The following is a 21,255-nucleotide window of genomic DNA, read 5'->3' as shown; positions in this document are numbered from 1 at the left end:
TTAAATGTTTTTGATTGTAATCAAATCAAATGTTTTTGATTACAGTAGGTAATGAGTAAATGTCAGCTCCTGCTGTCCCTGTCTAATCTCATTGGTGTGGTCTGCACACAGTATGTGTTCAGTCCATGTCAGTTGCCGCTCCTTGTGTCTAATCTCCTTGTTGGGATTGTGGACACAGCAGGTGTCAAGCAGATGTCAGTAAATGTCAGCTGATTTGGTTCATGTCTAGTGTCATTGTATGTTATGACTTTGCAGCGTTCAGCTTCTTGAGGGCATGGGGGAGGCATGAACACAGATGTCACTTCCCATGCAGCCTATGAACTTGGTTGATGGAAGGTGATGCTTTGAGTACTGGACTGGGGTTTTCTATTGTGTGACACCAGGGGGTCACTTCAGCCTGATACAGTCCACCTCTTCTGTGGCGGGCACCCCGTTGGTTCTGAGGTCAAGCTCGGCACTGGACTTGCTCCCCCGCTGGGAGGGACGCCAGTGCAGCAGCATCATCTTCTTGAAGTACTTCATGGTGTTGTTCTTGACCGTCACAAAGCACACGGTGTTGATCATGCTGTTGCTCATGGCGATGCACTCAACCACATAGAAGGCGGTGAGGTAGTGCTTTTCCTTCACGAACACGGTGGGGAAGAAGTCACGAACGATGGTGAAACCGTAGAAGGGTGCCCAGCACAGCACATAGGCTGTGAGGATGCACATGAGCACCAGGACCGTCTTCCTGCGGCAGCGCAGCCGCTTGCGAATCTGCTCCGTCTGGAACCCAGGGACTGCCTTGAACCAGAGCTCCCGGGAGATCCTGGCGTAGCACAGGGTCATGGTGACCACGGGGCCCACAAACTCAACGCCAAAGATGAAGAGGAAGTAGGACTTGTAGTAGAGCTGCTGATCCACGGGCCAGATCTGGCCACAGAAGATCTTCTCCTGGCTCTTGACAATAAAGAGGACGGTTTCTGTTGCAAAGTAGGCTGATGGGATGGCAATGAGAATGGACACCATCCAGACCAAGGCGATCAGGAAAGAGGCCGTTTGATAATTCATCCGTGGTTTCAGGGGGTGAACGATGGCAAGATATCTGGTGGGGGAGGGAAGCCAACAGTAGTAATGATGAATGCTTGGAAACATTAGTTTTTAACTAACCCCAAACATACACTAAAGCAGACATAGTGGCACAGTGAATCCTCATGTACCTCTTATCCAGCTTTAACAAGCTTCATCTTATTTTAGCAACATCATTTGGCATAGTGGAGTGTTTTAGTGAAAACAGCACAGGCTTTAGGTCAAACAGGCTGAATAAATCCTGGCTTTTCCCTGGATTGGCTTTGGGGTCTGGGATGAATTATCCAATCTCTCTGATTTTATTTCCTCAAATGCAACCTGGAATAAGATGATACTTACTTTGCAGGGCTACTGTGAACACTAAATGTGGTAATTTTTGTAAAATACTTTGTATATAGTAGGTGTTCAATAAATACTTGTGGCCTGTTATCATTCTTAAGCATCCGATTATACCACCTTGGGTTTCCATCTTATCATTCTGCCCAAGAACATATAATACTCTCAAAGCTCTTCATTCCAAATAGCTCACGGTTTAGGTGAAGGAAGGGCTTGTGGCCCCAGAAAGAGGTGGGGGCCTTTCTCAGGGCAGTGGGCAAGAACTTGCTTCCCCTCCCATGAGCTGTCATCCTGCACTTCAGAGGCAGAAGAGTCAAGGTGGGCTTGTGGTGAAATCTAGGGACTCTAATGAAAAGTAAATGCCTTGCCCGAGCTCACATCATGCAGGGACCAGAATCCAGGCTCTTGCTACAAAGCTTATGCTCCCACTTCCCTGGGCCATCTTTTGCTCAAATGAGAAGGTGTGTGAAGTCACTGTGACACCATAAGTATTTACCCTTGCCCTTTCCAGTGAGCCACACTGTCTGGGAGAGAGACTGAAGCCCTTTGTGGGAAATGAGCTAATTTGTGAGGATTGAATACTTTCCTTCCAGAGAGACTTAATGACACCTATTTAGACACTTGGTGCCCTGGCATCATTTCTGTGCATCTTATGGTTGGGGTAGGGGAAGAATGCTTTGGGATAAGGTAGATAAAGATAAGAGGCATGAAGGACAGGGAGGAAACAAATGAACCCTAGAAATGAATGTGTACTTCATACCTGGAACTTGAGTCAGGTGAGAACAAGAGCAGGATGCTGCCTATAGAAAATTCTATCCCACTTGCCTTTCCTTTGTGATCAGATCCTTTAGTCACTCTTTCCAAGTCTCTGACTGGACTAAGAAGGCCTTCTATCATGTTATTTCTTCCTGTCACTGCCAATATTTCTGCCAAAGTTGTTTTATCTTCTCTTGCCCGCCCCCTGCCTGCTAGTAGCTCTGATCCATTGAATTCCATCAGAGGAGATACCAAAACAGCACGGCTCTCTCCAGCTTTTGACTTTCTGAAGATCTAGGATGAAGCTGGATCCTACCCCAACCACTGGCTGTACCCTACCGACGCATATTCATATGCACAATGGTTGCTGGGGTTCTTCACCCATGCATGTGACCTGGCCTTACCAAATTAACCTGCATGACCTGCCTGTGTGGTACAAGGCTCACAGGGCTGGAGAGTGGAACAAATGGGCAGGCCCATTCTTGATGGGGGCAGGGACATCTCACAATCACTGTCTCTCTGTGATGACTGAGTGAATTAGTCTCCTATTGCTGCTTGTAACAAATTACCACAAACGTAGTGGCTTGAAACAACCCAAATGTATTATCTGATGGTTTTGGAGGTCAGAAGTTTGACATGGTTTTCACTGTGCTAAAATCAAGATGTTTGCAAGGCACCATTTCTTTCTGAAGGCGCTGATGGGGAGAATCTATTTTTGCTGCCTTTTCTAGGGATGCCAGCATTCCAGGGCTGATGACTTCTTCCCTGTTGAAAGCCAGCAAGGACCAATCAAGTTTCTTGCATTGTATCACTGACACAAACTCTTCGGCCTCCCTCTTCCACAGTTAAAGATCTTTGTGATTTCATTGGGCCCACCCAGATAATCCAGTATAATTTCTATATTTTAAGATCAGCTGATTAGCAACCTTAATTCCATCTGCTACCTTAATTCCCCTTTGGCATGTAATGCAACATGTTTATAGATCCTGGGGATTAGGATGTGGTTATTCTTGGGTGAGGGACATTATTCTGCCTCCCATACTGAGTTCAAAGACCTTAGATAATGCAGAACAAATTCACAACTTTATAGCTCTCTATCTGGCTCCATCATGAAAAGTATTTCAATAACCCATGCCAAAGGGAATTTCCACATTTCTCCTTATTCTGTTATCAATTCCTAAGTTCTCATTCTTTTTCCTCCAATAACATCTTCCTCATTGTATGAGGTTCCAAAATTCAGAGTTGTCATCAAACAAATCAGAAAGCAATAACACTGGCCTAAGAGTTATTCAGAAGACCTGGATTCCAGCTGTGTACCTGGACTCAAACTGTGCACTTGGATAAATCACTTTTGGTTGGGGGACCTAGTTTCTTCATCTGTGAAGTGGGGATAATTAATAACATCACTGATAACCTCTAAGGCTTTTTGTCATATTCTGAGAGAGTAAACATACATAAGGGATGTTGAAAGCTATTGCATATTGTTTAAGCTAATCATTTCCTATGACTCATTTGCTGGCAAGAGGGTCATCTGCAAGGTCTTTGTTTTCATCTGTCTGCTTGGATGTGTTTCTTGAGGCCAATCCTTTCCTTCTAGGGTATCTATGACTTGAAATAGGACCTCTTCTGGGCTCCTCTCTGGATGGACCTGGCTATGGCATATGGAAACAGCATTGGGTGGCCCTTCTGATATTTCTTTGTAGTAGGACAGGGAGGCCTGTGTTTCTCCCACCCTATGTGTGTTAGAGTACACAGGCCTATCTAATTCTGGGATTGGCTGTGCCCAGTGATAAAAGCCCCCTTCTCCAAAATATGCATCATCAGGGCAAAGGTGAGAGTTTGGTCATTCATCTTTCTTAGCATTTTGCTTTATTTTTTTTTCAATTAGTTTAGAACCTGATTGGAGAAGAGGATCCTTACCCTTTCTCCCTGTCCTACCACCTGCCACCTGTACAGCATTTCCAGAGCAGCTCTCATCAATGACTTATGGGGAGCTGGTGTATAAATACCCCAGCTCCCTTCTACCTCCCACCTCTAGAAGAACTCTCTGTAGAGCTGTGATCTATGCTGGCTCCATGAGTCTCTCAGCAGGAATATGCTCTAGTTGCCCACAGTGAAAGCTTGTTTAATTACTTCTTGGGTGTTATCTGCACATAAATCTTTGTCTCAGAGTCTGATTTGGGAGTAACCCAAGCTAAGACACAGGTATAAGTCTCTGTGCTAGGCACTGTGGAGAAAGACAGAAAACATAATTATTGTGCTTAAAACACATTGTCTCCTGGAAAATACTATCAGTATCTCCATACATAGCATGAGCTTAGAAAGAGAGCAAATTAAAGATTGATATCAGATTACAAGGGCCCTGGAATGCTAGGCTCAGGATTTGACATGTATTCTGTAAGCACTTGAATTTCTAGATATTTTGTAAGCAATGAAATGTTTCAGGAAGATCCATCAATGGTGATATTCCTATGCTTAATATGGATGACTATGGATTTCAGGGGACAGTCAGGAGCCCCTGGGGAGTGAAAAGACAAGTTAGAAGAGCATTATGATGGCCCAGATATGACTTTCTAAGAGATGAAGCTGGAGGGAGAGCTGCCATGACTTGGTATATGGCTGAACACATGGGGTGGGGTGAGTGGAGGTAGGACAGGGAGAAAGGGTAAGGATGATGGTAACTTTTCCCTGCTCAGATGGCTGAGAGAATGATGAAGCTGCTGATGGTGCTGGGAAGTTGGCTGGGGCAGAGTTGGTTTGGGTGTAAAAGGACTCACTCTGTTGTCTGTGGTGTTGTAACAAGGCAATTGTTTCCCAAGAAACTCCAGTGTTACAAAAAACAAAACGAAACCAAACCAGCATTATAAAGACAAAGGTTTCAGTGGGACAAGGGGGGATAGGAACAGTACTTACTCTCTGTGATGGTTAATATTGAGTGTCACCTTGATTGGATTGAAGGATACAAAGTATTGATCCTGGGTATGTCTGTGAGGGCATTGCCAAAGGAGATTAATATTTGAGTCAGTGGGCTGGGAAAGGCAGACCTACCCTTAATCTGGGTGGGCATAATCTGATCAACTGCCAGCTTGGCTAGAATATAAGCAGTCAGAAAAATGTGAAAAGAGAGATCGACCTAGCCTCCCAGCCTACATCTTTCTCCCATGCTGGATGCTTCCTGCCCTCAAACATTGGACTTCAAGTTCTTCAGTTTTGGAACTCGGACTGGCTCTCCTTGCTTCTCAGCCTGCAGATGGCCTATTGTAGGATCTTGTGATCATGTGAGTTAATACTCAATAAACTCCCATATATATATATATATATATATGGAATATGTATACACACGTATATATATTCCATTAGTTCTGTCCCTCTAGAGAACCCTAATACACTCTCACTTTAGTGAGCATCAGAATCACTCGAGGAATTAGATAAAAATGCAGATTCCTGGGACCTCGCCCAAGGGATTCCCATTCAAGAGGGTGGGGTGGAGCCCAGGAATCTGACTTCGCATCTTTCTTGTCTTGTCTTTTTTTTTGAGACAGAGTTTCCCAGGCTGGAGTACAATGGCGCAGTCCTGGCTCACGGCAACCTCCACCTCCAGGTTAAAGCGATTCTCCTGCTTCAGCCTCCCAAGTAGCTGGGATTATAGGCACTCGCCACCGTGCCCAGCTAATTTTTGTGTTTTTAGTAGAGACAGGGTTTCACTATGCTGGCCAGGCTGTTCTCAAACTCCTGACCTCAGGTGATCTTCCCGCCCCAGCCTCCCAAAGTGCTGGGATTACAGACGTCAGCCGCCGCGCCCGGGCTGACTTTGTATCTTTCTATCAAATGATACTTTGCACCATTTTCCCTGGAGAATTTTGTGCAGTTGGTTGATAGGTACACATTTCATAAGGGCTGATTTCGGGGCTGGAGAGCCTCAGAGTTGTAGTAAAATCGTTTTTCCTGCAGGAATCATATTATACAAAGGAAGGAGGATGCTTCCTATACCTGTCTGTGTATTTTATTACCAAAATGAAAAATATTAAACTGGTTGATTAAAGAGAACAAACCTAAGCAGCACTGAGAACAGGGGAAAAGTTTAAGAGTTGAAAAGATGAAAGGAAAAAGGATGACTAAGCAGATCATCCTAATGAGCACAGCTTACAATGGTGGACAGCAACCAAGAGACACAACCGAGACAGCACCACTGTCATGTGGCCTGCCTGTATCTGAAGCACATGTGGTATCTGGGGGCATGGCCCAGAGATGGGCCACTCAGCAGCCTCAGTCTTGCTCATATCTGGGGCAGCAGAACACAACTGGAGAAACATGAGAAGGTGACCACTTTCCCCTTGAACAGAGCTGGTGATGGCCCGATGCCGGCCTGCAACTGTTCACATAAACAAAACTTGTGTAAGGTTTGTCATAAACTGCTATTATACATTTTACTTTATAAATTTAAAATAGAGCAAGGGTTGGCGATGAGGTGTAAGTTCTAGTGTTCTACAGCACTATAGGGTGAATATAATGAACACAATTTATTATATAATTTCCAAATAGCCAGAAGAGTGGATTTTGAATGTTTCCAACACAAAGTAATGATAAACGTTTGAGGTGATGGATATGCTAATTACCTTGATCATTACACATTGTATACATGCATAGAAATATCACTCTGTACCCCGTATTTACAATTATATGTGTCAATTAAAAATAATAAAAGCAAAAAATAAAATAATAAATACATAAAGGAAAGCAAAAAATAAAACAGAGCAAGGACTTCTGGAATATCTTATGCAAATGTATGCAAATGAGCACACCAACATATGCAGAAAAGCAAAAGCAAGCGTGTCCTTTCCTCTTTTGCACAAACAAACCCTGTTATCTCATTTTAAAATACGCTCTGCAACAAAGTCTATCAGAAACAACAGCACATACCGTATGATTTCTTTTTTATGATGTTAAAGAACAGGTGAAACTGAACTGTAATGATAGAAATCAGATTGGTGGTTGCCTGGTGGGCGAGGATTGACTGGTGAGGAGCACAGCTGCAGGCGATGGAAATGTTTCACATCTCCACCTGGAGGGTGGCTACAGGAAAAGCTTTGTACATGTTCTCCTGACTGGAAGCTGCCCTAGTTAACTCTCATGTGGCTTCTAGGTAGTAGCTGCCTGCCCTTTTTGCTTTCCCTTTGTGTTGATGCCACACACTGTCATGTGGCCTGCCTGTATCTGAAGCACATGTGGTATCTGGGGGCATGGCCCAGAGATGGGCCACTCGGCAGCCTCAGTCTTGCTCATATCTGGGGAACAGAACACAACTGGAGAAACAAGACCTCCTCTTGCCCTCCAAAGATTGGTGAGCATTCCTCTCTGGAGCAATGCCAGCCTCTCAGAACCTAAGTGAGGAAAGAGACAGCCAGGCCCAGCCCCATCACTCACCCCACCCACCATCCTCACCTGTCAATGGCGATGGCCAGCAAGGCATTGGTGGAGACGTAGAGGGAGACGGTGCGCAGGTAGTTGACGGAGGCACAGAGCACGTGGCCATGCTCCCAAGAGAGCTGCCGTACCACGTAATAGTCCATCTCAAAGGGGCAGCAGATGATGGCCACCAGGAAGTCAGAGATGGCCAGGTTGGCAATGAGCAGATTGGTGAGGTTGCGCAACTTCTTATAGCGGGTGAGGGCAGCGATAAAGACAAAGTTACCAATGCCGCAGACCAGCATGATGCCTGCCAGTGCAATGCCAATGACGATCTTGGCTGCGAAGAAGGTCCTGGTCTTGGTCATGTCCTCATCCTCATCCATAGGGAGGTCATAATCACCATAACTGAAGTTAAAGGAGACGGAGGAGGTATGGTCTTGGGGTGGATTAAAGTTGGGTGCAAAACTGGTGTTTCCATTCTGGGCTGCCATGGTGATGTCCGCAAGAAAAGCAGTGTGAGGGAGGTGCGAGGGGTGGGGGTCCAGACCTTCTGCTCTTTCCGGGTCAGTGAGCCTAGCACCCTGCCCAAATCCTTGGGGAGAGTTGACTCGCCATCCTGGATCCTGGAAGGAGGCACAACCAGTGGACAACATGCAGGAGAACATGTGGTCACATTCCCTGAGTTCCCCGAGTAGAGGCCAACCAGACCCACTGCCTAACCAGATGGAACTACCCAGGATGCGGGGAAAGGAGACCTGAGATTCGTAAGTTGGGAAACCCTCAGGGGCTGCCCAGGTGTCGGGAAGGATGGCATAGGATGGATCGGACTCTCCAAAACTCTCAAGAAGAATGTGCACCTTTGCCCTTTGCCCAGGGGCCAGAGCCTCTTTGTCTGCCCAGTCACATCCTCCAGTCCCAACACATCAGCTCCCACAGGGGCTTCTGGAACGTTTCCAAGGCTGCTCCCAGGAGCCGGCCAGGCTCCTACAGCTGTCACAATGTTGTGGCACCTGTTGGCCAGGGACAATGAAGCAGGAGGGCCAGGATGCTGCGGGGTCTTCTCTCCAAAGCAGGACACCACTCCCTCTGTACTGACCAAGCCATAGACTTGGAAATCACCAAGTTCATTTTCACATGGACAGACTGAGTCACCCGGGGCCAGTGATTTATGCTCTCGGAGTCCTAATCTTCTTGTAAACCAAATTCCTGCTGCCCAGTCCAGCACCTGGTACATAGCAGGGGCTGGACGGGAATCTGTTGAGTGCATGACCAGGAAGCTGTAGGTGGAGGACGCTGTGGTGGGGTGGGGGAGGGGAATTCCCCTGCTGCTCCCCTGTTCTTTGGGAACCAGCTCCAGAAAGAAATCCTCTGTCGCCCTTCCCACCCGACTCCAACTTTGGATCTGCTCCCTGACCTCCTTCACTTGGCCCTAGTTCTCCACCCAGAGTCAACCCAGCCTGAAAGGCACCATGTCCTATCACCAAGGTCTCAAAATAGGGAAAATAGTCTCTGAAGCCCTGAGCCCGCAGGAGATAGGGCACCCCAGGGTGCAAGGCTTCACCGAGGGGCTGGAAAAAGAGCCCAGACCCCAACACCTATAGAAAGGGGCCCTGGCTGTACATCTGTGAGTGGCCTTCCCCTCGCTTCTCAGCACACCTGGAAACGACTCCACCTGTGGGCGCCGCGGGATGCTGGGTCCCAGCTGAACAACGCGTTTGGTCCACTCCTGCGAGGGGAGGAGAACGCCGAGGGACAGGGACAGGAACTGCGCGCCAGCAAAAGACACCCTAACCTGGGGTGCGCCCGCCAGCTGCTTTCCCAAGGTGAAAACCTCCTAGAGGCAAGGTGCAAAATTCAGTGGTGCCCACACCCGGAGGTGTCTTCCCTCCAGGTCGCCCCTCCGTCTCATGCGACCAATCCCCGCAGCCTTTGCTCAGCCTGGGACCAAGAATCGGGAGTTCTACCCTCCTCGGCTTTCTAGCCCCTAACCCAAGATGAGAGGGCGCGCGCCCGGGCTGGGACAGATTCAGGCCGCATTTCCGTAGATTGCACTCTCCGCCCGGGGGCAACCCGTTCCAGCAGCACCCTTCCCGCCCCATCAACGCGGCCGCGCGGTCGGTGTTTAGAGGCGACACCCTGGCTAGGACAGCAATCAAGTCAGAAATTCAGGCTCGAGAAGCAAAGGCTGTGGGACCTCCTGGCTGGAAGAAAACGGCGGGTGAGTGGAGGATGCGGTGCGCGGGAATTTCCCCACGGACGCTTGCTGTTTTCTGCTCACCTTTCAGGAAGGTGCCCCTCTACCTGCGCCCTGCCCTGCACTTTGGAGCTCGTCCTCGAGCTCAGCTACCCGCTGACTCCCTCCGCCCGCGCCCGCACACCACAGACTCCGCTTACCGTCCCCTACCCGGTTCCAAAGGGCTCAGAGGGGATTTCCTGAAACCAACTCGCCTGCTTCGAGCCAGCCCCGAGAGTGGCATGAGGCAAAGCAGCCAGAATGCCCGAGAAAAAAGCGGGCGTCGGAGGCCCTTGTCCTAGCGACTCCCCCCGCACCGAATGAGTCCCGGGACTGCAAAGATCTAAGCCCTTACCTGCCTCTGCGCCTTTCTGTGCGCTTTGCGGCTCCGGAAGCCGGATCGAGGGTCACAGGGTGGTTGGGCGCAGGCGGGCCACTCGGTTTGCGCCCCGACGACCCGGACTTGCACTTGCAGAGTCGCTGCGTCGGGTATGTCCCTCTTTTTTCCTCCGCCCGGCGCGCTCCTCCGGCGTGTCGCGGTCTCTGGGTTCCCGCTGGAGTTGGCGCTCCGTCCCCACAGCTCTTTCCAGCGTCTCAGACCTGTGCGCCCCGCCCCGCGCTGGACTCCGCCCCGGGGTCCCCGCCTGCCTCCTACTCGAGGCCGAGGGTGGGTGCCCAGCTCCCGCACTCCACCGCCTGCTCTCGGGCTGGTGCGTCCAGGGCGCGGGCACCGTAGCTCCGGCCACGCTGACGCGAGTCCCCGGGCACCGGAGCCCTCCCCTCGCAGGGATTTCAGCGCCTTGGCATCCCGTCTGAATCGGACCACAGTAGCCGGGTTTCGACCGTGCGCTTTGGAACAGGGAGCACCGCCCTCTGTCGCCAGCTGTGGCACCGCATCCGGGTTGCGCGCGCAGGAGCGGAGAGTCCTGTCCTCCGGAGGTGCCCAGTGCCAGCGTCCGCACCCACTTGAAGGTGACCCTTTCAAGGAAAGCCCGGCTCCGACAAGTGCAGCGTGGGCCTTTGGGGATGGCGATGAAGGAGGAGGCCCCCAGGAAGAAGCTGGGGATGGGGGCAGTTTGCCCTGCTGAAAGCCCCTGAAGTCCTCACCCAAACTTTGCGACGACCACCACTATCAGATCCCATGGCCCTGCAAAGACAATCCCAGGAGGGCCTCAGCCTATCTGTCCGGCGAGTCCGGAGCCTTTACTTTGCTTCTAACAGGTTCGAACTCCTCCCACGACCTCCCTGGTTAAACACAGGAACTGCCCATTCAAATGACTGGTGCCCAGGAAGCTCTGGGCGTACAGGATGGAACCTGTGGCAGGACTCTGAAGGTCTGAAAAGGTGTTCCCCGTTGTTAAACCCCAGCTAGCGGATTATTGGCAAGTGGGAACATGGACTCCACTTTGTCAGAGCTTCCCATTGTTTTCAAGAGAATCTGGAATTTGAGAACTTTAAAAATACTCTTCAGGTTTGTTAAAGCAAAAATCTTGTTTTGGCCAAAGCGAACCTGTCTCAGACTGAACACAGTCCACAGTGCTGCCAATTAAAAATTTGTGGGTAAATGAACTTCAAACCCCTTCCGGTTGTGACATTCTGTGATTCTGTCTTTCCTACCTTAAGTGGAACTGACCCCGCTCTCCCCGCCTCTTAGCATCTCTTCCGCATGATCAAAGGCAGGAGAGCCAGCTGTTTGCTTTCCCCTGGGGAGGGGCTGCGATTGGGCAGATGTTCTACATGGTCAGGGCAACCTCCAGATATGGAGGCAAAAGAAGCTCTGTTGCTTGAGGAGGGGAGATGATGGGGTGGCCAGTTACATACCCTGGACACATTCTTTGGGACAGTGCATACTTACCAACTTCAGCTAGAGGCTTCTCCGCTTATGGACCATGCCTGCCCTATTCAATGGGGCAAACAGACCCCTGGGACCATCTGCCGGCTGGGGCTTTCATGGAATCCTCTGAGATGAGTTAAGGCATGGCTACTTCCACACAGATTTGGCAACCCACAGATGTCGTTGTAGTAACTCCAAGTCCTGACCGCCCTCAGCAGAGTAGGAGCTTTCTCTGGGGATGGACATGTGGTCTCCAGGGAGACAGTGGGTGCTTAGAAACAGGGCAACAGAGTGCTACGGGGAGTTGTCTTAGTTTGGGTTTCCCCTGAGGAGACTCCCAGACAAAGACCTGAGTGCAGGTAGTTTATTGGGAGCGGATCCCGGGAAGCACACACAGATGGAGGGGAAGTGAGACAGGGAAGGCAGAAGGGCCCATGCATGGTATGCTAACAAGCAGGGTGCCCCTGGGGCTCACTCCAGTTGATATGCAGACCGTGTGGAACATGCCTCATGGTTGTTCACAGCAGCCATCAATTCCTACCCCCCACTGATGGGCAGATTCCCTGAGGGCCAGAATTTCCCTCACTTTTGAGTTGTGTCCCGGTGTGGTGCAGAAGGCCCAAGGCTGAAAAGACGAGAGCTTCAGGCCTCGGGTGGGAGGTGTCAAGGTGCCTGGAACTGCATCTGCCAGTGAGTCCAGGTGAGCAGAGGAGATCCTGGGCAGGCCGTCACTCTCACAGCTGCTGCAGGAGGGCAGCAGAGGGACATTCCCTTCAACGAGGCAGGCAGGAGCCACACTTCCACTGGAGTTCATAGACTGAACTGGGTGTGAACCCAGAGAAACTGGGTGGGCTGACTGGGATTTTGAGAGGAGCTGGAGACTTTGCACTATGTACTTGGAGGCCACTGACATCCCCACTTGGGCTCACAAAGCTGCTAAGAACTGGGGAACTAGAGATGACTTAGGTGAAAATTATTAACGGACTTCCCCTTCTAGTCAAAGAGATTTCTCTAATTGCAAGCCCAAAGTCTCTTCTCCTTGTGTCTGAAAGAGTCTTCCCTCTGAAGTCTTTCTGGGCGAGAGAGGCTTAGCTGAACTACATGATAAAATGCTGAGGGAGGGGAAGACGCAAAGGGGAGGAAAGAAAATCCATGCAGGCTGGAGTTGCTGCAGAGCCTCAGGGGAGGCGTTATCTACAAACAACTGGACCTGAGGAAAATGGATGAGGTAAGGATACTTTGATACAGGGCCAGAAGATTATATGTTTGAATCCGCTTGGGAGACACGAATAATAAAAATTTAACAGGTATAATATTTTGACGACATTAACTCTGAATGTTTTTTATTATTCCATGGCAGCCACTCCACTAGTATAAATCCAGGAAATTGGAGTGGGTTAACGCCGCCTCAGAATAACATCTCTCAAAGCTGTTCCCTAAGAGGGAGAGTTGAATTGGTGGGTCAGCCTGAGATCACCAGATGGAACCACATTTAGGATCCCCCCTCCCACCAAACTACTCAGAATATGTGTCAGTGTGTGTATAAAGGGGAGAGAGAGCTAAGGGTTTGTCAGGTAAATTTGATTTTCAGATAATTTCTTTTACATTACTTTTACTATTTATTTATTTTTTTACTCATTTATTTTTTAGAGACAGGGTCTCACTCTGTCACCCAAGCTGGAGTGCAATAGAACAATCGTAGCTCATTGAAGCCTCAAACTCTCAGGCTGAAGCGGTTCTCCCACTTCAGGCTCCTGAGTAGCTGAGACTACAGTCTCGAGCCACTGTACTTGACCCCAAATTTATTTTTATTTTTACTTTTTGGGGACCTGGACTTTCCAGATTCAAGCAGTCTTTCAGCTTTGGCCTCCCTAATAGTTGGAAATACAGGCGCCCACCACCACGCCCAGCTAATTTTTTTAATTTTTAGAAAACAAAACAAAAACAAGAAACTAAGTCTTGCCATGTTGCCCAGGCTGCTCTTGAACTCCTGGGCTCAAGCGATCTTCCCACCTCGGCCTCCCAAAATGCTGAGATTACAGGTGTGAATCACAGCACCTGGCCCCTAAATTACTTGTGATATTTGAATTATGTTTCTTGAAAGTGACTCCTTTCTAAGACAAAGCCACATGGGTCTTCAGGTTTATAAAGGTTTTATATGTAAACTTTTTTAATTGTAAAGAAATGAATATAGATTCTCTGGAGCTTGATTTGCCAATACATATCAAATAAGCTTTGAGGTTGGGCAGAGTGGGTTATGCCTGTAATTCCAGCACTTTATGAGGCCAAGGTGGAAGGATGGTTTAGGGTCAGGAGTTTGAGACCAGCCTGGGCAACATAGTGAGACTCTGTTTCCACAGAGTTTTTTTTTAAATTAGCTGGGCCTGGTGGTAAATGCCTGGGGTCCTGATTACTTGGGAGGATGAGGTGGAAGGATCACTTGAGCCCAGAAGTTTGAGGCTGCGATGAGCCATGATCACGTCACTGCCCTCCAGCCTGGGCAACAGAGTAAGATCCTGTCTCAAAAAAAAAAAAAAAAAAAAAAAGAAAAGAAGAAAAAGAAAAAAGAAAAAAGTCTTAAAAACATACCTCCCTTAAACTTTAATCTAGAAATTTTATTTTTATGACTTTATTCTATGGAGATAACGAACAAAGCAGGTAAAGATTTCTCTAGAGGGATATTGATAGTAGTATTGTTTAGGATAACAAGAAATTGAAAACAACACTATTCTCAAGAAACTGACCTCAAGTGATTTTTGTGTGTTTCTGTGTGTCTCTCTGGGAGTAATCAATCAGCAAATCAAGAATATGCCCTTGTTTTTGACTGCAGACATATTGTTAGGTAAACTTTTTAACCTTGAAAATAAATGTAATTAAACTCTATGACTCGTAGGTGGAAAAGACAAAGCTTAATTAATGGTTCAAGGTGCATTGACCCTGGTGCTACCTTTCCTTCCATCCAGCTGGCTTCCACGGGGTTCTGCAGAGTGACTCTATAGGATACACCTGCTGACTCACCTGGCCCAGGTATTTTTTCCCTCTTTGGCTTCCATCTGCCTCTAAGGGAGGAAGGTGATAGTCAGGACTGAGACAAGATATCAAGATCAGTGCCCACCAGCCATGCTCCCCGTCTGTGGAGAAAGACCCAAGAAAAAGGTAAGCTTAAATGAAAGCCAGAGAGCTTTTGGTCAGAAATTTGTAATTGCTGTTAAAACTATTTCCGAAAAAGACATTTTCTGAGCCCTCAGAGAGAAGCAGTGGTAGGAGGAAGGTGGGTTGAGACAGCAAAGTTCTTGCAAGAAGCAGCTCCTTGATGCACTCAAAACTGGATTCTATGATGGATAGTTTAGTTAATGAAATCCCTTCATGGAAACGACCTTGTTCACTGGCAGGGCAGATGAAGGAGAGGATGGTGCTTTAATACGAAAGACTGAAGGCTTCCACGTTCAGATCCATGCTTGGTGGATTATAGAAAGGGTTTAGTTTTTTTGTTTTTGTTTTTGTTTGTTTTTGAGACGGAGTCTCGCTCTGTCACCCAGGCTGGAGTGCAGTGGCACAATCTCAGCTCACGGCAAGCTCTGCCTCTGGGTTCACGCCATTCTCCTGCCTCAGCCTCCCTAGCAGCTGGGACTACAGGCGCCCGCCACCTCGCCCGGCTAGTTTTTTGTGTTTTTAGTAGAGACGGGGTTTCACCATGTTAGCCAGGATGGTCTCCATCTCCTGACCTCATGATCTGCCTGCCTCAGCCTCCCAAAGTGCTGGGATTACATGTGTGAGCCACCGCGCATGGCCAGAAAGGGTTTAGTTTTATGAGGAGGCACTTGGGTATCAATTTATGTTGAGCCTCATCTTCTCTGGCTTGTCCTCTTCCAGCTGAAGACCCTCTATCCAGGTGTTCACATGCTGTCTTGCCCTGAGCTCAGGAAAGGATGAAAACCCCCTCCTTTAGGTATATCACCTGAGGTCAGAGGCAGGGGGGGTTGGGAGCACTCAGGTGGAAAAAATTCACATAGTGTAGACATTTGGAAAGTTAAAAGTCAAATTCTTTGCCCGCTTTCCACAATGCAGCCCCTGAGAGGTGACCCAGTTACCTGGACTTTGTCAGTTCAAATGCAAACAAAACGGGCTTTGGGTATGCCTGGGCTCATTATGGGAGGAGTCAGGAGAGAGAGAAAGCCATTTTCACTATGAGCAACATAGAGCTCTGAGTTAGTTAACCTGGATATTTTGAAAAATGTGACTTTGGCTTGTGGCCTGACGTGAACTAAGTTGTCTTGGGTTGGATTCCCCTAAAAGCGGATCTTGAGACAAAGATTTGAGTCATGATGTTTACTGCTGTGGGGCGGGGAGTAGGGTTAAGGTTTACGTCCTGAGTGCAGAGTCATGGGTTGGGGCAATTCACCCCACCCACGATGGGTGGGTGCTGCAAAGTGACCTGCAAAGGGCACGGATGAGGGGAGAGGTGAAGAATGGGGTCAAACGATGCAATCCCCCCATTTAGCTCCCGCGTCTTGGATCCCAGAGCTGCCTGCCTTGCTCCTTCAGCATTGCTCTGATTCTGTGAGCCACCTCATTGCTTCAATAATTTCTCTTTTTAGCTTAACTTGCTCAGAGCTGAATTCTGTTGCTTACTATCAAGAAATCCTAACAGATCCAGATTCAGACAGGTTAAGTTTTAAATGTCACACAGGTGGTGGGTGGCAGAGTTGGGATTCAAACCAGATTCCAAAATCTAGGCTTCTTCCACTACACTAACTTGAGTGAAATCTTCCTGTCTTAGGAGGAGTGTGATATTGAAGCAAGAACTGGAAAAAAATGGGAGAGGAATGAATAAGCTTCCCAAGACCCACATTTGCCCCTGGGGCCAAGGGCATTCCAGCCCAGATGGCCTGGTATTGACAGACCGTAATGGCGGCTCTCAAATTTGAGTGTATATTGAGACCTTTTTCAAAATACACATGCCTTGGCCCCATGCTGGGAGATTCTTATTCCACATATCAATAACACTTTCTTGGCTTCTTTGAGTATTCATTCTTTACCAAGGTTCCTACAAAAAAAAAAAAAAAAAAAAAAAGAAAACTGAAAACACTCTGATGGAAATCATTGACTCGAAGAAATGGACCTTAATGAATCCTGCCTAGAAACAGCAGAACATCTTCCCAACAGAGGGGCATTTTTTTTCCCCTCTCTTGTAATATTGTGTATCAGCCAAGATTGTGTCACTGCTTTTCTTTCTTTCATTTTAAAAATAAAACCTTCAGTTTGGGGCTTTTCTCCTACATTTAATTCAGTTTGTACATTTTTTGAACTTCTACTAGTTGAAAACATCACTAAAAACACACAAGCTGGGAAGAGAAAGCTAAAAGCAGTGACAAGTTCATCATGCTGTTTTTGAGTACCAGCTCTGTGTAACACACGTGGCTTGCAAGGCTTTGAAAAGTGAAGGTTGGGGTGTAGCTGAGCTGGGGCAAGGATGGGGAGATGAGAGATGCCAGGTTATCCTTGGCATAGCTTGTTCAGGGAACTGGGGAGTAGATTTTGAGAAACTGCATACCCAGTAAATGGCCTGAATCACACACATGCAAGTCTTTTAAAACAGAAGGTACCTAGCATTTAAGTCCAGAAATGCTTTGGTAGGGATGAGAGCCAGGAAGTGCTGGATTGGCTTGCAGCCTCAGGAGTTCACATTGTGCAGCTGGTGGCACATTTTTGGCCTCTGTACCATTGGAGTTTGAACTGGGAATAAAGAAGCCTATAGCTCCAAAACCTTACTGTTCCCATCGCAGTCATCCTCAGTGGAAGAGATAAAAGATAGCCCTAGACAAAGGCGTCCAGGGGCATGGGACGTTGGTGCTGTGCTATCCTTTGAGGGCAAAATGGTAAATGAGAGTCGGGGAGAGGGTGTGTGAACCAGAACTGCACACTTGCTTCCAGCCCCATCTTATGATACATGCACCCCCTTCACCACACAACCCCATCCCTGACCCCAGGGGACCTTTTAGGAGGGAGGATGAGGATATGGTGTGGGTAGGACCAGCAGGGGCCACTGGGTTTTTGTACAGCAAAAGCAGGACCGGGGAAAGAAGGCAGCCCCACGCAGGCATACATCTTTTCTAACTCTTAGGTTCGGGGGTACATGTGCAGGTCTGTTATATAGATAAACTGCATGTCACGGGGGTTTGGTGTAAAGATAATTTTGTAATATGCATAGTATCCAATAGGTATTTTTTTCTGAGCCTCTCCCTCCTCCCACCCTCAGATAGGCCCCAGTGTCTGTTGTTTCCCCTCCTAGTATCCATGTGTTCTCATTGTTTAGCTCTCACCGATAAGTGAGAACACGTGGTATTTGGTTTTCTGTTCCTGTGTGAGTTTGCTTAGGATAGTGGCCTCCAGCTCTCTCCATGTCCCTGCAAAGGGCATGATCTCATTCTTTTTTAATGGCTGCACAGTACCCCATGGTGTATATGTACCACATTTTCTTTATCCAGTCTACCATTGATGGGCATTTAGGTTGACTCCACAGACATACATCTTTATTTGCTGAGACCCAGACTTGTAACTGAGAGACCCAGCTAGAGATGAGGGTGGAGTGAAAGAAGGAGGGGAAAATGTAGATGAGAGATGGCTGAGGTGAAACTTTATAAATAACCATGTTATAAAACCTCAAAAAGTAGGAAGTGAAGAAGTGAGCCCTCCACTGACATTGTCCACGTCAGATTGCCCCCACAAGATTGCTCCTCCTTCTGGTTCTATTCCGTGCCACCACCTCCTCAATGTGGTTTTTTTTTTTTTTAATAGCAAAAGCCCTCCCTGATATTAACTGTTTTCCCCATGGCATGTTCATTCCCACAGAATGCTCTTTGCATCATGACGTGCAAAGCTAGAGTTTAGACTGCAACTTCCTTGTTATTTAAGGCCAACTAACTCAATCTGAGTCTCTGGATATTGAATTTCAGAGAGTTTTGAAGTCAGCATCTCCCCATTTACTTCTGCGCACCTTCCCAGGCTAGTTAATACCACGATCTTTCTGAGGCCTGTCTGGTGCGTTCAAGTTTTACAGGCTGGGGGCTGACTTCTATTTTATGTCTTGAGGTAGTGACTGTTGCTATTTTTCTTAAGGCAGGCAGGAACAGCTCTTGAAAGAGACAGCTATTATTTCCACATTTTCCTTTGCAGGCAGTACTGTAACACTGTAAGGGGGATAATTTGGCAACTGGATTGGTTTAGACAAAAGTCTGGCAACTCCCAGAACTAAATGGTAGAATCTGTCATCTGTGCCTGATGGTTGCTCAAATAGGCTACTATAGTTATTATTTTTCCCCCTAAGCTCTTTTAGCCTCACCTTAAAAACTGTTATTAATGAAAATGGCACATCAAGGCAGGCAGGCTCTCCAAGAAGGCAATTCTTGTAACAGAAAGGTGGTTAAAATCTAGATACTTAGACAAGTGAAAAATGCCTTGGAATGAGAAACTGCAATGTGTTAGCAGTGATTGCTTCTGGGTGGTGGAATTATGGAGGAAGTTTTAATGTTCCTATTTTTAAATTGATGCACAGAAGTCATGAATTACTTGTGTAACACAGATTGCATACATATAAAACAAAAACAAAAGTTATACAGATATCTAATACCTTATAAACAACATATTTCATTTTGACACATTCAATGCCTTTGAAATGTTGATTGGGGAATGATCAAACCCCGGGTAGTTTTGAACAAATATTTTCTAATAGCCAAACAACTGATTAAGAGCCATCTCGTCAAATGGTTAACCAGTGTAAAGTCTCCTTGAGGAAACAGCTGAGTCTACTGGTGAACCCTCCTTAAGTCAGGAGGCCCCATCACTGGGGCATAGGATGCAGGCGATCCATCTCAAAGGTGCCTGGGAAGTAGCTTTTCACAAAGCCTTTGCCTCAAGGAAGCATCCTTCTTTGCAACCATCAGAAATGCACTTAAGCCCAAGCTGGGGAGAGGAATCTGGGGTGTGTGTCATGAAACCCACATCAGGGCTCTTGGGGACCAGAATCACAGCTTGAGGGTCATCCTAGCTGCTTGTGTCTCCACTCTCTGGGGGCTCTGCCTGGTTCTCTACATCTTCATTTTGTGTCTGCTCCATCCTTCTCTTTCCCTGCCCCAGACCCACTTTGGACAGACTTCCTAGTTTTAAAGCCCAGGAATCTGACATGCCCAAGAAAGAGAATTTAACTGACCCAGCTTGGGTCAAGCATATACCCAGGTAGCCAGTAGCCCACAGGGTGCATTTGTGTTACTTGAAAAGGGCACCCATCCACCAGGCAGATGTAGCCCTGAACCACTGCTCACAACCTAGGCTTCTCTTGCACCTACCCACTCCTCTCCTTGTGCAGAACACAACCCAGGAAATAGCCCATTATAACACTTGTCCACTGTTGATTCAATTAGTTGTGGCTGGGGTAGAGGCAGGCAGATTCATATAGTGTCTTCTAAGCAGGTGGGTGGGGAGGACAGCACTTCTCTCCTCCATTCCCGTGAACAGAAACAGTTCTAGAACTTTCCCCCCTACCCTTCTCAGGCAGATCAATGCTACTGTGGGGCTGGCAGTATTCTCTCCTGGCATATTCCATTAAGAAACTGCAACCCTTGTTTGTAAGTGTGGAGGATATGATTGAATAGAAGTTGATAAATGTGTTACTATGTATAGCTAAAGGAAAAAATAGAGCTCATATGGGCTCAATCTGTACCATCGAATGAGTGAACTCAAAGGTAGTTTTTTGAGACTTACCATTGACAAATAAATGGTTTATTATGGGAAAGAACAGACATTCTTCTTTGAGAAATTTTCATCTCAGAAACTTGGAACACCTAGGACAGCACAGGGTCCTCTCTGTCAGGAGAGGGGCAGGGGCAGGTGGAGGCATGTCTAGATGGCTTCTCCAGCCCCCACTCCCTACCCTGAATGAGGGTATCCAGCTCAGAGAAAGACTATTCCTCTTCGAACTCTGTTCAAAGCCCTTGCCTGTAAAGTGGCTCATGGCTTTCTGAAATCTGTTTGTAATTTTCAGCCTTGTTCCCATATCAGACATAAAAACCCATCTGCATTTTTCCAGAAACCTGCTGGTGCCCTCTGCGTCACCCAGGCCTCACTTCCCCCTCCTGTGCTTGATGAGACTCCAGGCTGTGTCAAGGGCCCCTGATTCTCTTTTAGTCTCTCCCTGCAAGAACAGGCTTGCCTGATGGGTCATTATTCACTTTAAAACTAGGAAGACTGGCCAAGCTGGGTCTGGGGCAGCGAAAGAGAAGGATGGAGCAGAAACACAATGACCAGTGACTGGGCTTCTCTTCTCTGCTCTTCTGGTGACATGGAACTTCCATTGCCACTGACTGCCCTTCCCTCCTCTCCTCACCATTCCTTTAGACCCAATATTGCTGGGCATGTATTTCAAAATGTCATCCCGTTAACCTTTGTGAAATGACAAGGCATTTTCTCTTATAGTTGGAAGTCAATATACTTATAATTGACCTTACACTATTCTTTGAGATATTATGTTCTTAGGTTTTCTGTTTCAAATTGTATTGTGTATTTACTGCTACAAAAATAACTAACTTGATTCAGTTGAAGGCTCACCTCTGGGCTGGATAGG

The 21,255-nt window shown here is 47.5% G+C and overlaps 2 protein-coding genes across 2 annotated transcripts; one reads left to right on the top strand and one right to left on the bottom strand.

Annotated features, from left to right (window-relative positions):
- Positions 1 to 311: 311 nt before the first annotated feature.
- Positions 312 to 8,098, bottom strand: PROKR2 (prokineticin receptor 2). Its single transcript, XM_023217949.1, has 2 exons — positions 7,603 to 8,098; positions 312 to 1,084 (listed from the first exon to the last, which is right to left on the bottom strand). The coding sequence occupies exons 1-2, from the start codon at positions 8,058 to 8,060 to the stop codon at positions 388 to 390; spliced, it is 1,155 nt and encodes a 384-aa protein (XP_023073717.1). The 5' UTR covers positions 8,061 to 8,098; the 3' UTR covers positions 312 to 387.
- A 1,174-nt stretch (positions 8,099 to 9,272) lies between these two features.
- Positions 9,273 to 11,376, top strand: LOC111546490. Its single transcript, XM_023217950.2, has one exon. The coding sequence runs from the start codon at positions 10,294 to 10,296 to the stop codon at positions 10,888 to 10,890; it is 597 nt and encodes a 198-aa protein (XP_023073718.2). The 5' UTR covers positions 9,273 to 10,293; the 3' UTR covers positions 10,891 to 11,376.
- The last annotated feature ends 9,879 nt before the right edge of the window (positions 11,377 to 21,255 follow it).

The sequence above is a fragment of the Piliocolobus tephrosceles genome, chromosome 20 (assembly GCF_002776525.5).
Source record: "Piliocolobus tephrosceles isolate RC106 chromosome 20, ASM277652v3, whole genome shotgun sequence".
Taxonomy (NCBI): Eukaryota; Metazoa; Chordata; class Mammalia; order Primates; family Cercopithecidae; genus Piliocolobus; species Piliocolobus tephrosceles.
This window is presented reverse-complemented; position numbering and strand designations above follow the sequence as displayed.

Excerpts from the sequence above, each read along its gene's own strand:
- PROKR2 (XM_023217949.1), bottom strand. The coding sequence starts at position 8,060 with ATGGCAGCCCAGAATGGAAACACCAGTTTTGCACCCAACTTTAATCCA. Across the intron at positions 1,085-7,602 it reads CTGGCCATCGCCATTGACAG|ATATCTTGCCATCGTTCACC; the intron begins GTGAGGATGGTG and ends CTCCCCCACCAG.
- LOC111546490 (XM_023217950.2), top strand. The coding sequence starts at position 10,294 with ATGTCCCTCTTTTTTCCTCCGCCCGGCGCGCTCCTCCGGCGTGTCGCG.